The sequence below is a fragment of the Diabrotica undecimpunctata genome, chromosome 7 (assembly GCF_040954645.1).
Source record: "Diabrotica undecimpunctata isolate CICGRU chromosome 7, icDiaUnde3, whole genome shotgun sequence".
NCBI classification, from domain to species: Eukaryota; Metazoa; Arthropoda; class Insecta; order Coleoptera; family Chrysomelidae; genus Diabrotica; species Diabrotica undecimpunctata.
The window spans coordinates 24,755,311-24,770,251 of record NC_092809.1 but is presented as its reverse complement, the minus strand read 5'-3'; the positions used below and the strand labels follow the sequence as shown (position 1 = coordinate 24,770,251).

The 14,941-nt window shown below is 32.7% G+C and overlaps 1 protein-coding gene across 4 annotated transcripts in view; it reads left to right on the top strand.

The window, feature by feature from the left end:
- LOC140445079 (sodium-coupled neutral amino acid transporter 9 homolog) overlaps positions 1-14,941 on the top strand; it is a 79,940-nt gene that overhangs the window by 53,442 nt on the left and 11,557 nt on the right. For 3 of the 4 annotated variants that reach the window (XM_072536880.1, XM_072536877.1, XM_072536881.1), the window contains 3 exons: positions 10,265-10,422; positions 11,639-11,803; positions 13,147-13,377. In XM_072536880.1, coding sequence (XP_072392981.1) covers positions 10,265-10,422; positions 11,639-11,803; positions 13,147-13,377 — 554 coding nt within the window. Of the gene's footprint in view, positions 1-10,256; positions 10,423-11,638; positions 11,804-13,146; positions 13,378-14,941 lie in introns of all 4 variants that reach the window. The other variant, XM_072536879.1, reaches the window with a different exon arrangement.

Below are 14,941 nucleotides of genomic sequence, written 5' to 3'. Positions count from 1 at the left end.
AAAATAGAAAATAATCATATATTATTAGTATTTTACAAATATAACAATGTGCTTCTAAACAATAAGTATTATTTTTATATCGATAAGTTTCATTAAACCCATTTTATTATTAATTGAAAAATGATTCAATATACATGTTGTGTTTCATCATTACATTCCAGAAAATTCTTTGATATTGACAACCATTAAATAAACTATTTTAACGTGACGTTATATAAAATACAACAATGCAAGGGTGAAATACTAGAGATAATTTTATTAATAACAAATTATGATTTATACTTTGACCAAAAATAGAATGTAAATATTATGATTGAAAAACAAATATTTAATTCAGTTAACCTTCATAATTGATCTAATTGTACTATAGTTTAGGATCACAATATATTTTATATAATAACATAACACTGCTATTTTTATACTTTTAATACCTTTTTGACATTTTTTGACTTAGCTTTGATACTTTTGTTTATTTTCTAAGTCTAGACAGACCGACAAAAACTGAAAAATAATTGGGGTTTGCTTAGTAAAAAATTTTTGTAACGCCATCCGTTTTCAAGATACAGGGCGTTGAAGAAAAAAAATTTACGCATTTTTTACGATTTTGCCGAAACTACTGGCAACATTGTAACGAAATTTTATACGAATATGTTTTGGAAGCTGATACATCCCATGAATTTGTTTTTATATCTGATTCTCATAGAGGGCGCTAGTTACATGGATCGTACTAAGTATTAGTCAATATAACTTTTTGAAGAGTATAATTATTAATCAAAATTTCAAGTAAACTTAAACATCATTCAATTTTACACGAAAAAGGTACTCTTGGTAAAACTCGATACTGTGTACCGTTTTCGGAATATTTTGATTTGAAAATTATGAAGTAATAATTGATGCTGGTATAAAATAGTTAGTAATTAAACAAAACTCACAAGAAGAAAATTAAATTAATGACTAAGAACATTAAATAAAATTCAATTACAGTAAGTGTTCAAAATGCCCTCCGTTTTCGCGAATATACAAGTCTATTCTTTTTTCTAAAGATTCCATTAACCTTCTAAACGGTAGGGGATCAGCTATGATGTCATTAAATTGACGTTTAATTCTTTCTTCCAATTCTTGGCGTGAATTTACCTCTGTAGCATAGACTTTTTCGTTAATATACGACTAAACTGCGTAGTCCAAAGGGTTAAAATCGAATGACCGAGGAGGCCAATGAATCGGAGCTTCTGCACCTCTACCAATCCATCGATTCGGAAAATGATTACTCAACCAATTACGACACCTTCTATCAAAGTGTGGTGGAGCTCCATCGTGCATAAAAAATAAAGAGCTTCGCTAGTTTAGCGTTAAATCTTCTAATATCTCGAATAAGGAATTGTTTAAAAGTCAAGATACATATCACCATTTAAATTTCCAGGTAGAATATGATAACCTATTAATTTGTTACCTAAAGTTGCTGCCCAAACATTAACTTAAAATGAGTGTTGGTAATGTGATACCCTTTTGATTCGTGGATTCTCATCACACCATTAGTGTGCATTATGGGAGTTAAACATAGCTTGTCGTGTAAAGGTGGCCTCGTCCGCAAAAAGAATGCATTTTAAAAAATTTGGATTGTGGGCTGTCCTTTGTTGCAATGTTTCACAAAAATCCACTCTAACTGGTAGATCAGCAAGAGCTCTTGCACTTGTCTGTAATGATAAGGATATAATTGCTGTTCTTTCAGCATCCGCCAAGTACTTGAAGAAGAAGTATTTGTTTGTCTTGCTATATTCCTTACGCTAACTGTTGGATCTTATCAAGTAAATTTAAAATATTATTTTCTTTATTAATTGTTCTTGTTGTTCTTGGTCTACCAGAATTTATTATATTTGGTCGTACATTCCCAGTTTCTCGACAACGTCTTCAACGGCTCTAAATGCTTGTTTACTTGGTAAGTTTCTTCTAGGAAACTTTTCTGCATAACGTGTCACAGCTGCACTAGAACATCCTAAACATTCGCCCAAGGTTAATACCATGTCAGTGTATTCAACATTTGAGTACATTTTGATTTGATTTTACAAATAACAAGGTTTCAAAACTCTATTTATTGTTGATTTATCGTTATAACAATCAATAAATGTCAGATTTCCATGGCACACTTGGAGAAAATAGAGGTATACCTACCAGAACTTTATCATTACTACCAGCATCAATTATTACTTCATAATTTTCAAATCAAAATATTTCGAAAACGGTACACAGTATCGAGTTTTACCAAGAGTACCTTTTTCGTGTAAAATTGAATGATGTTTAAGTTTACTTGAACTTTTGATTAATAATTATACTCTTCAAAAAGTTATATTGACTAATACTTAGTACGATCCATGTAACTAGCGTCAGTAGCGTTATGGGCCTATAGTTTTTCAGATCTTTTCTATCGCCTTTCTTAAATAGTAATAGTGTTATTGCCTCGTTCCATGTGGTGGGTATTTGTTTTGTGTTCAATATTTTATTCATTAGTACATAAAGGACTTCCACTGTAGTTTTCCCCCCATTTTTTAGCATTTTTACAGTTATTTCATCTTTCCCAGGAGATTTGTTATTCTTCATTTCTTTGAGTGCCTTTTTTATTTCATTTTTACTGATTTCTGGTTGTAGGTCAGAGTTAACGTTCTTTATTTTCAGTTGTAACTGATTACGGATTTCTTGGGTTGGTTTTTGTTCTGTTTTATAGAGATTTGTATAATATTCGTGCGTTATCTGTAAAATTTCTTTTATATTGTTGGTCTCCACTCCTTTGTTCTTTATGCTATTAATTTGTATGTTTCCCAAGTTCTGCTTTAAGCACTTCACGTTTCTATTTTTTCAATTGTTTTCTCTATCTTTTCTTCCTATACTCTCCGTTTACACTCCTTGATATTTTTTCTAATAGTTTTGTTTATTTCTTTGTATTCCATTTTATTTCTGTCCCCTTGTTCTAGTAATGTTCTTCTTGTGTTCATAAGAATCTTTGTTTCCTGGGATATGAAACTTTTATTTTTTGTTGTTGTCTGTGCTATTTATTTACCTACTTTTATTAGAGTTTCAGTAAATATCATGTTTATTTCATCGATATGTTTGTGTTCTATATCTTCCTTGGTCGGCAATATTTCCTTGATTCTCTCTTCGTACGTCTGTTTTTCGTGTTTTAGTTTTTCCATGTATAATTTCTGATTATTTTCCATTTTCTTTTTTGTTTCAAATCTACTATCAATGATCAGCTTGTCTCGGACCAGTTTATGGTCGCTACCAGTTGAGAAGCGATTTAGGGCTGTTACGTCTTTAACCATGGATTTTTGCGTTGAAAGAATATAATCAATTTCGTTTTTAGTTTCACCGTTGGGACTAATCCATGTCCATTCTCTTTGGGGTTTTTTCTTAAAGAATGTATTCATTGCATATAGTTACTTCTCCTCCAAGTAATTCATCAATGTGTGTCCTCTATCGTTTCTTTTGCAGTATCCATGGTGTCCTACTTTGTCTTCTTCTTTATATAGTTGTTCTCCTATTTTGGCATTGAAGTCCCCGATTATTAGCATTAATTTTGATTTCTTTTCTTCAATAGCTGTTGTTATGTCTTTGTAGAAATGTTCAATATATTCATCGCTGTAGGTACTTGTTGGAGCGTACATCTGTATGATTTTTAAGGATGTTCTTTTTAATTTAAGCGTCGTGTATGCTACTCTATCTGATATGCCCTTGGTAGATTGTATGTGTTTAACTACTTTTTTATTTATTATAAATCCTACTCCATTGTTGGTGTTTTCTTCATTACCTTTATAGTATAACAAATTTCCTGATTTTAGCTGTATTTTTTGTTCTCCTTTATATCGATAATATTCCACTGTATTTTAGTCAGTTCTTCCTCTAGTTCGTGGATTTTAGTGTCTTCGTTCATGGATCTGATGTTATATGTTCCTATATTTATTTTTGTCGAATATTTGCCTCCCCCAGAATCCTTGAGGCGGACCGGTTTCCCGGTGTGGGATTCCGAGTTAGTAACTCTACCCACCTGGGGTCCTATTCCGTTTGTTTCATAATTCGACATGTTTCCTGAAGAGGGCTTTTTGCCATTAAAACACCCCGCTTGCCAGACGGGTTGGTGAGTTCTGTATCAGCCGCCCACTCTGGGTCAAACGCTGTTCGTAGCCGTCCACTCTGGATCAGACGCTACTGTTTTCCTAGTTTTTGGTCCACGCCGGGTATTTCATTTCCCCGGTACCACACATATCTGAGAGGTATTCCCGTATCCGCCACCCGGGGACGCGCCCGATGGGGGACTATACCCCTCACGAGATATTATTTCATAAACGATATTTTTCAACATTAGATATACGCCTGTATGAATCCTGATTCCTTGAATTTAAAGATCATTATGTCTTAGCAGAGAAGCATATCCACAATATTCATGTACTCATTTACGTTTTTGTATTTGGCTGTATTTCATTGAATACGAGAATATTACACAGAACATTGTTATATCATTAGAAAGATATTTAAGTAATGTTTAATTACAATAAAACTAATTTTCGAATAGATTTAAAGTCGTCAGGGATGCATACGCATATCTTGATTTCCTCTTAACTCCTGTATCTACTGGTGGAAAATCGAAATCATGTTTTAACGCCATTACTACCCAATACCTGCCATATCTACCAATTTCTCAAATCAACCCACCAACCTACCTGGCAAGCTTGGTGTTTAAATGCCAAATCCCGTCAGCATGAAGAGGTATTCAAGAAAAGGGCCCTCACTTCCCCGCAGCTAACTCGTTCAAATCCAAAGTACTGGTAGAATTCACAGACAGCGGGCAGAGAGCGCAAAAAATCCCCGCATTATAGGGGTCTACCAACAACGACGAACACTGCATGTAATTACAGATAATGTAAGAACCTTCTCGACAAATGATAAAATGACGTAATTTGAGGAGGAACTCAAACATGTCAAATATAATATTATAGGAATTACCGAAATCAAAAGAAGAGGTGAAGATCAGTTCAAACTAAAGTCAGCAACATATTCTACGAGTATTTTAAAAGGAAACCAGAATCGACAACAGGACGGATAGGTCTATTAATATCCAGAATATTGCAAAAAAATATACAGAGTATTGACTGCATTTCCGCAAGAGTTATGTATATAAATCTAAAATTGAACAAGAGATACAATCTGAAAATAATCCAGGTATATGCCCTGTATATGCGCAGATTACAAACATGAACTTATTGAAGCCTTCTACGAGGAAATCAAAAGAGCAAAAAAGCAAGAACCGGTCAATTATAATCTGATAATGGGGGATCTTACGACAAAATCGGAAAGAAAAAGAGCCAACAAGAAGTGTTAATCTGAGAGTTTGGAATCGAAGTACGGAACGAAGGAGGCGAAATACTGGATAACTTTCTGTTGCAACGCAAACTGTATATGATGAACACCTCTTTTAAAAAGAAACCTATAAATAGGAAATGGACGCGAGTTAGTCCAGACGGAAGAACTAAAAGTGACTATGATAATATAATGATAGACAAAAAACAAATAATTCAAGATGTAACTGAATCAATATCAATAAACTTTGTTAATAAACTATTAGTAGGAAGCTATCACAGACTAGTCCAGAGGCATAAATAAAAAAATGTAAAAGTATCTGAAGGCCATGTATTTGGAGAATTCTCATTTTCTGCATCACAATCAACTTGGTTTTGTGATAATGGTGGTGTACGAAGTGGAGAGCGCCGATTATTTTATAAAACGTGACCAATCATCGGATCGTTCATCAGTATTTCTGTGGTTTCAGTTGGTTCAAATAAAAATACTTCAAAAATTTCCGGATAGAGAGATTGAATGCCAGTCTTTCTAAACCCATTCCCAGCTGTTTGGACGTTAACAGCTTTCATATATGCGCTTTCGAAAAGTTTTCCTATTTGGGAGACTGTGATTGGTCGACCTGGATGTTGCTGTATCCATTTTTGAACTTCTGACTTATAATAAGTGCTGAATGGTGACATGAAATTGACGTCTTAGGGCTGCAATCGATACGTGGTATGCGGAGGGAAGCACAACATTACAACACCAATATCTCTAGCTTTCTCTATGACGTCAATATTTTTTGTGTGGGTCGTATGTCAGTCCAAAAGTAAAAGAACAGTATATTGTTTGGAGGGTAAAAGTTAATAAAAGGACTAAACCAATTAGAAAAATTTCTTTTTGCATTCATCCTGACGAATGATAGAAAGCTTTACTGTCAGGTGGAGTATCATCTAGCAGCTCAGGTTTTACTCTGGACCTCGGAAAAATGAAGGTGGGCGGCATAAATACAGCAAGAATACACCCAACTTGCCTTTTCCCACGCAATGAAAAACATTTCGATCTTTTCTTTGGCACAGTCATTATACCCGTTTCGTCAACGTTGTAAATCCGTTCGGGTGGTATTTTATATTTTTTAACCACAACAAGCAAGGAAAAATAATTTTTTACGGCAGGCTTTTAAAACCCATTACTCTAGCTAGAGATGTTGGCTCAGGGGTACGAAGTTTAAAAGTTGGATGTCTTTTAGAAAGCTGTATAACCAAGCTTTACCGGCCATTTTTTTGTCTCTATTAAATGGATTATCTAATCCATTGTGTTGAGCTAACTGAAAAGCCAAACTTCGAAAGTCATTCAAAATAAAACCAAATAGTCGTGATTCCATTAACAACATGTGTTCCACCAACTCCTCCTCTTGTTACGCTGCGAAAACCAGTCTGTGACGCCCTAGTCCTTTCTTTACTGAATTTTCTCGTTCGAGAGTTCCATTTTTAATTTTTTTTTAACCTCTTCCACTGCTTGGCGCATACTTTCCTCATTCCAAGACTGCCAATCACTTTTTCTTTTATATTTTCCAATCTTTTAATAACCCTAAAAAAATTAATTTAATATGCTTGTTAAAAAGTATCTACGTTTTGGTTGGACAAAACAATATAGTATCCAGTTTTACCCAACCACTCGATATCCCATTTTACCCAACTAAACACTCAATAATGTTTTGAAATTTTTTAACAAAAAAAAACAGTTATCATAATCACAAATATCGCAAAACACACTCATATTATATATATATATATAAAAAATGCTCACCGGTATTTATTTTGTTGGTTTAAACTTAATAATTTTTAACTATACTATTATAATTAGCATAACCTGACTTTTTCAAACTAGCATTTGCCACAAGCCACAGATCAACAATTATTAATCAGAGTAACCTTCTGCTACATTCGAATAGACGGTATCGGTAGTGATTAACATCCCCGGTCATTAGATGGCGCCGCTTATTTTTAAATTACGTCGGTATCCCGTTTTACCAGACTATCCTGTTTTAGCCAACTCTCCCCTACATATATATTTTGCTTTTAAGTATTTTAAAGATTACGTCGAGAGAGAGACCTAACATATTATGAAATTTGTTGGTTTTTTCGTGTGTATTTTATTACTATGATGGATAACCTTTGACACAAGTAGAAAATTCGCTTTCATTATTTAATTAATGATAATATACAATAAAAACATATCAATCAGACATATATAAATAGATTTTAATGTCAACTAGGCATTCCCAATAAAAAATCTCCAATGAGTTTAAGCAGCTGATGAACAACAAAATATTATAACAATACGTAAATGTAATGTAATGTTTAGGTATTTACGGACTTGCCATTTTTTTACAAATCAACTTAAATTTATCTTAAACTATTAAAACACAATGTGATTACATAAAAAGGTATTTTCGATCTTATTCTTAATAGTATTTAGTGATAAATGAAAAAAATCATTACTATTAAATTTATTTGCATTTCTAGACATTCTCTGTAAAGGTTTATTTACTGTATAAGTTCGATTATGGAATTCTAAATAAAATAAGTCTTGGGATCTAGTGGTATCTCTACAGGGAGTACGGAAGTAAACCTTTTCCAAAAAAGCACTAGCATCAATGCCTCCTCGTTTTAATTTATATATAAATGCTACGTCTAGCAATATTCGCCTTTCTTCAAGAGTAGGCAATTTAAGTAAAGATTGCAAAACAATGTGTTCAATTTCATTTACAGGTATTCTTAATTTACAAGCAATAAATCTTAAGAACTTTTTCTGTACTCTTTCTAATAGATCTTTGTAGCATTTATAATGAGGAGACCAAATATTGCTACCATATTCCAAAACCGATCTAATAAGGGAACAGTAAATATTTTTGAGATAATAAATATCAAATTCAGAGAGGCTACGTTTCATGAAACCTAAAAGTTTCATGAATCTTTTAGAAACGTAAGAAAAGTGGTCCCTGAAGCTTACTCTAGGGTCAAAAATCACCCCAAGATCCTTAAATGTTGTGATTACCTCTAAAATATTCGGTCCAATATGGTATTCAAATGAAATCGGATGTTTGTTTTAAAAAATCGCATTACCTACTACTTCTTCATGTGCCTTGTCCGTTCCGAACGTTGGCAATCAACATGGCTATTCTGACTTAGTTTACGACAGATCTGAATAGTTCAGCAGATGACAATCCGAACCATTGCCGCAAATTTTGGAGCCACGAGTGTCTTCTCCTCCCTGGACCCCTTCTGCTGTCCGTTCCGAACGTTGGCAATCAACATGGCTATTCTGACTTTGTTTACGGCAGATCTGAATAGTTCAGCAGATGACAATCCGAACCATTGCCGCAAGTTTTGGAGCCACGAGTGTCTTCTCTTCCCTGGACCCCTTCTGCTGTCTATTTTCCCTTGAACGATCAGCTGTAGTACTCTATATTTATTATGTCTCACAACGTGACCCAAGTATTCCAACTTTCTTTTCTTTATACTTATTCCGCATTACGTCGCATTACCTTACATTTGTTTATGTTCAAATTCAAAACATTTAAATTACAACAATCCAATAAACTACTTAAATCAGTTTGTAATAAACTACAGTAATTGGAATTTTTTATGACTATAAATTTTTAGATCATCAGCATAGAGAAGAATATTACTACGATAAAAACAATTTTTTATATCACTTACAAAATAATTAAAAAGCAGAGGAGATAAATGTCCACCCTGTAAAACACCAAAGGTTAAATTGCTATTAGATGACAAAAATTGGTTAATTTTTACAACTTGAGTTCTATCTGTGAGATAGCTCTCTATCCAGCCTAATAATCTTCCATGAAAAATCGAATGCCTTCGAAAAGTCGGTGTAAATTGCATCAACCTGGTCATACACTTCAAGAGCATCCAACAAAAATTCTTGTAAAACTAAAAGATTGGTAGAGTAGAACGTGCTGGAATAAAACCATGTTGGTTGGGCATTAAAGTAGGATTCAATAATGGACCAAGTTTTGCAGCTACAATCCCTTCAAAAGATTTAGCAAAAACTGAAATTTTAGATATAGCTCGGTAGTTTTCAATTAAAAGTTAGGGAAAGCGCCCACCAAACTGGCATGGCAAGTGGCAAGTAGCAAGTAGGACGCGTCTAGTATGTTACTTAAAATGACACCAATGAAAACGAATGATTCAGCGCACACCAAAATGACAGTGACGTCATTTATTCTAATCATTGGTTTGCATTGGTTACATTTTAAGTAACATGCTAGACGCGTGCTACTTGCTACTTGCCACTTGCCATGCCAGTTTGGTGGGCGCTCTCACTTAGACGTTAAGAATAACTTCCATTAATAAGTTGGAGGCCTTCGACGTACAAGTCTATTTGGAAAACCCGCTCACATTGTTCACGATTTCACTAAGCTCACTCACGTCACTCGAATATATTTTACAAAGAAAATTATTTATGCTTATCTTTAAATTTTGTTTACTACAGGTAATCCAGGATAATGGACTTTCATTTCTTCGAAATATCTTTTATAGTTTATTAGTTGAATTATTATATTTTGTACTTTGAAATATATTAAAAGCAAACCAATATTATTTTCAATTTTACATAGCTTAACAATATATATATATATATATATATATATATATATATATATATATATATATATATAAATAGTATAATCACAAGTGTGATTCCAAAGAATTATAAATTGTAATGTGAGTGGCATGTTTAGTTGTGAGTAAAAACATTTGTGATGTCATACTTGAAAAAAAAAGATAAAAAGGACGTGTAATCTTGGATTTACGTTTACTGTTATTGCAAGATCAAAAGGCAAATAATAATATACTACATTCATAAAATCCATATTTGATGATTTCCTTTATAATTATTTATAGTCTTTTAGATTTGCAATATGGAATACTACAGTTGGAACATCACTTCTGGCTATGGCTTGGGGAATGGAAAAAACTGGTTTATTTCCTGGTATTCTTATCAATTTATTTGTGGTGGCGGTATGCCTATATACAGCATACGTTCTACTTAAAATTTTTGAAAAACATGGTGAGTAATTTAAATCTTTTGTGGTTTATGTTCCAGAATTGATGTTTAGTATTAGGCGCTTATGCTAGAACAATATATTTACATATAATATATATATATATATATATATATATATATATATATATATATATATATATATATATATATATATATAATATTGTGACGATAATATATTTTATCGTCTAGAGTACGCCTATGTGTTAAACAAAACATGTTTTTGTTCGGTCTCGAATAGTATAAAAGTCGAAAGAGACTATCTGAGAATATCTGACCTTGGGGACAGGTGAGTTGAACGTGTCCCAAATCCTTCCGAACTCAGTCGGAAGACAGCAAAGCTCTCGCTAAATATAATAAGGAACTGGGAGGGCGAAAAGAGAATCGTGGAGAGGGTATTGCTAGAAGATAGAACACATTAAATAAATCTAGGTTGCAGAAAGTTCTCTTCACGGATTCTAAGATAAGTGTATTCCCCCACTCCAAAAGAATTCAATGGAAGAATGGTATAAAGTCTGGATTTTTGAGGTTGCACTTTACTGAACCTAAAACAAAACTGATACAACTAGACAAAAAAAAATGCAGTAGATGCACTGGAGAACATAACTTATGGGTCTAGAGAAAGCTGGTGTGGGACAAAAGAATAAACTTATTTGAGCCATATAAATTACCGGGTTCGGACGAAATTTATCCCATACTCCCAGACTGCGTGCCAAAAACGTGGATGCTCATGTATTCGTTTGTATGTATATACTGTAAATAGAACTATTATTACTGTACATTTTTAACGATATCCGATTAGGAAGAGCAAAAACTTTTAAACACGCCAGTTTTTTGCTGACAGTCCTAAGCCTGTAAAAAGTGTAAAGGAAAGTACCTTTCTAAATTTAGATCCATATACTACAATTATTCACGTAGAACAAAAAAACTACTTTCTTCATGTTAAAAATTGTTCAATTATTAAGTATATTCACTTGAACAACCTAAAAATACCATATGAAATAATTTAATAAATTTTTATAATCGTGTATTACACAGCTACCAATGAAATATATTAAATAACAAACTTTCTGAAGTGCGACCCTGTGTACTTCGGTAGTTTATTGAGAGACTCTTGTATACACAATAGGATCAACTCAGGTAACCATTAAGCACTCAACCATTTTTCGTGAAACAAACTATATATAAAAAGTTGTGGCTATTTTTTATTTTTTTATTTTAGGAGGTGATGGAATCAAAGAAGTTCCTGATCTGTGCAGGTTATTAATTGGGCGATGGGCTGAAATCGTCTCAAAAATATTTTCCCTTGTTGTTTTAATGGGAGGTGACATTGTGTACTGGATTCTTATGTCAAACTTCTTGTATAATTGTGTGGTTTTTGTTTACGGTAAGTAGGGTTTTGTAAACTTTGGTTATAAACAACTCCGCTAGAGGAATATAATATGTTTATTTATATTGTAAATTAAACTCTGGGTTCGAACAATTTACACTGATTTATTGAAATCTTGTGTAAATGTTAAGAACTAACAACCATTCTACAAACTATTCTTTAATAATTAGTAACGTATTTAGGAAGCCCAATTGCAATGGAATATGAATATCTTTCTTTGAATTCTGGAAAGGCCGTACAGTGCGGTGATAGTATTTCTGTCTTCGGTAAATTGTTGTCCAAAGGAATTAGCTTTAGAACTTAATTAGTTTGAAATCTTATTTTAAAATCAAAATGTATATGTCACCATTTAGATTGTTAATTGTTCCCTTTTCCATAGATATTAGTCATAGCATTCATGAAATTTCCATCCAGATTTGGTTGGTTATATTCAGCGGTATAATTGACTTGACAAGAAATTATCTTTTCAAACAGTATTGTGCTTGGTGTGATTGGTATGAGACATGAAGCGATCTACATCTTCAAAAAGAGTTAATTCTAACGTCGACCAACATTCGTACAAGAAATTCTAAGACCGACAACAGATCCAAGAGAACCATTGTCCACTCCAGGAATTTATCGCATTTTCTTTATTTCAGTTGAGTCTATATTGGAACGAGAAATCATAATGTAAATAATCTTTTAACCGACTACGCTGTCAACAAGGAACTGTCACCTTGTTCATAGGGAAAAATATTGACTCAATAAACACAACAAAAAACACCACCACACATTCAAATTTTATTTAAAGGAACACACACGGCTACATGTAGCGCATATGTTCATGGAAGATCATCAGTGTTTTAAACGACAATACGAGATAAGTCTACATCCGGTCACGCACCGCTTTTGATACTGTCTGTCGCAGTCACAGACGGCACACCAGGAATAGATTATTGAAAAACAGCCTATAAACACCGATAAAATGTCATCACATATACATATATGTATATATATATATATATATATATATATATATATATATATATATATATATATATATATATATATATATATATATATATATGTAAACCTAGAGCTAAGATTAATACTATTATAAAAATTGATATTAAACTCACCAGTCTTCCTGGTTGAACCGCGTTGCTTTTCATTGCGCCGAGCTTTCGACATCCTCTCTAATGTCTTCTTCAGGGCTTCCAAGGTCTCAGTCTCTCGAGCCCTCAGACACTACTACACTGAACTACTAGTAGCGAGAGAGGAAGACTGGTGAGTTTAATATTAATATTTATAACAGTAATATCATTTAGATATAACATTTAAATTATTACTTTTAATTTTAGATAATATTACTGATATTGGAAGCAAACAAATAATAGAAGATTCGGTTCTATGTCCCAAAAAACCATTCCTTCTTGCCAATGAAACTCATTTGGTACAGACGACAACAAATAGTTCACCATTTTATCAAATATGGCAACTTTATAGTACTGTACCTATATTTTTGGCTGTACTGCTGTTCCCTCTACTGAATTTTAAGAGTCCAACATTTTTTACAAAATTTAATAGTTTAGGTAAGGCTTCGCTATTATGTTATTAAATATTTAATTTATTAACTTAAATGAAATAAGAAGGAAAAGACATTTCGAAAATTAGTTTACGGATTTTAAATGAAATAGTTAAAAAAATACTGCCAATTATAAGTTATATTATGAACTTGAAAAGTGGATTTATTTATAGTGTAATTTATTTTAAACATTTATATTAAACAATAAAACTATTTTTTTAATAATCAACTAAATTTCCTTTGCAAATAAATGGTCGCTAATATTTCTAAAGAGGAAGTACTAAAAAGTAGGTGCACATATCATCTATCTCCCCATTGTCACCCTATCTAACCCATTCAATCAAATCTTACTTTGATATTATTATTTTGTGTTAATGTTTCACACCAGAAGTGATGATAAACGAAGAAATAAACATTTAGGAAGAAGAGGTAAAGGAAGTATTAAGGAAGCTAAAAAATATAAAATCACCGGGAGCATCAAGGTTTTTTCATGAAACCTTCGTCACAATTAGTGCGTTCCATCATGTCCTCACAAAACACCATCCGTCGTTCATAATAAGCAGGGAAATTTTCCTGAGTTTTTTGCAATTTGTAGCAATGGTACTTGTTTCTTTTTAAAATATTTTGTACAGCTCTGGCACTAACACCAGTTTTTCGTGAAATTAGGGTGCTATTACAAGAAAAATTGATTTCAGCTAGACTATATAACGCAGTTTCACGCTGTTCCCGTTCTTCATTAATTGCACGAGCTGGTTGATTTTTATCTTCATCACTATCCGTGCATTTTCTACAATTCTTGACACAACCAGCGGCACTACTAAGAATAATGCCATTTACCATTTTCCTAACTTGATAATTTCTTTATTCTGTTTTTTGTGAATAAAACCAGAATTATTACTAATGAAAAAAAAAACGTATATTTGACGTTTCCGTTATCAAAACTGAATGTCACTTTGACAAAACTAGAATTCAGCTTAAGTTTAAAGGAACTAATGGGTGTTAAAGCTCATGTGTCATAACTAATTTCGTACTATATTATTTGGTCTCCCTGTTAGCAGAACAACCTCATACTGTTCTTGTCGCACTAATTATGCGTGCTATATGCAGTTTTCGGATATCCCACAACTGTTTATATAATATATGTTATATCATTTTATAGTTATATCATATTTAGATTTACGGTAAATTTCGGACATTTCAAATTAGGATAGGTATTTAAGATTAGTTTAACTAAATAAAATGTTATATTGAAATATCAAATCTACCTGCATTTTTTCAAGGATTAATTTCGGTTACCACTAAACAAGTCCTTAAGGGTATTAGTAGAAAGTAGAAAGTCTTTGTCTCATATTTTTGTACACAATTATGGGAATTGGAAAGTGTTGGCGTTTAGAGAATTGAGTCGAGGATGTTGATTGGTCAACGAAAATTATGAAAGAGATTGAGAAGAAAAAGTGATCATCTGCTGTTGGACGGGAAATGAGGAAAGATCAAATCGATAAGTGTGTGTTTTTTAAACGTTAAAAGATAAGTATAGATTTTGGGAAAATAGTAGTGTCGGTAAGTTTTAA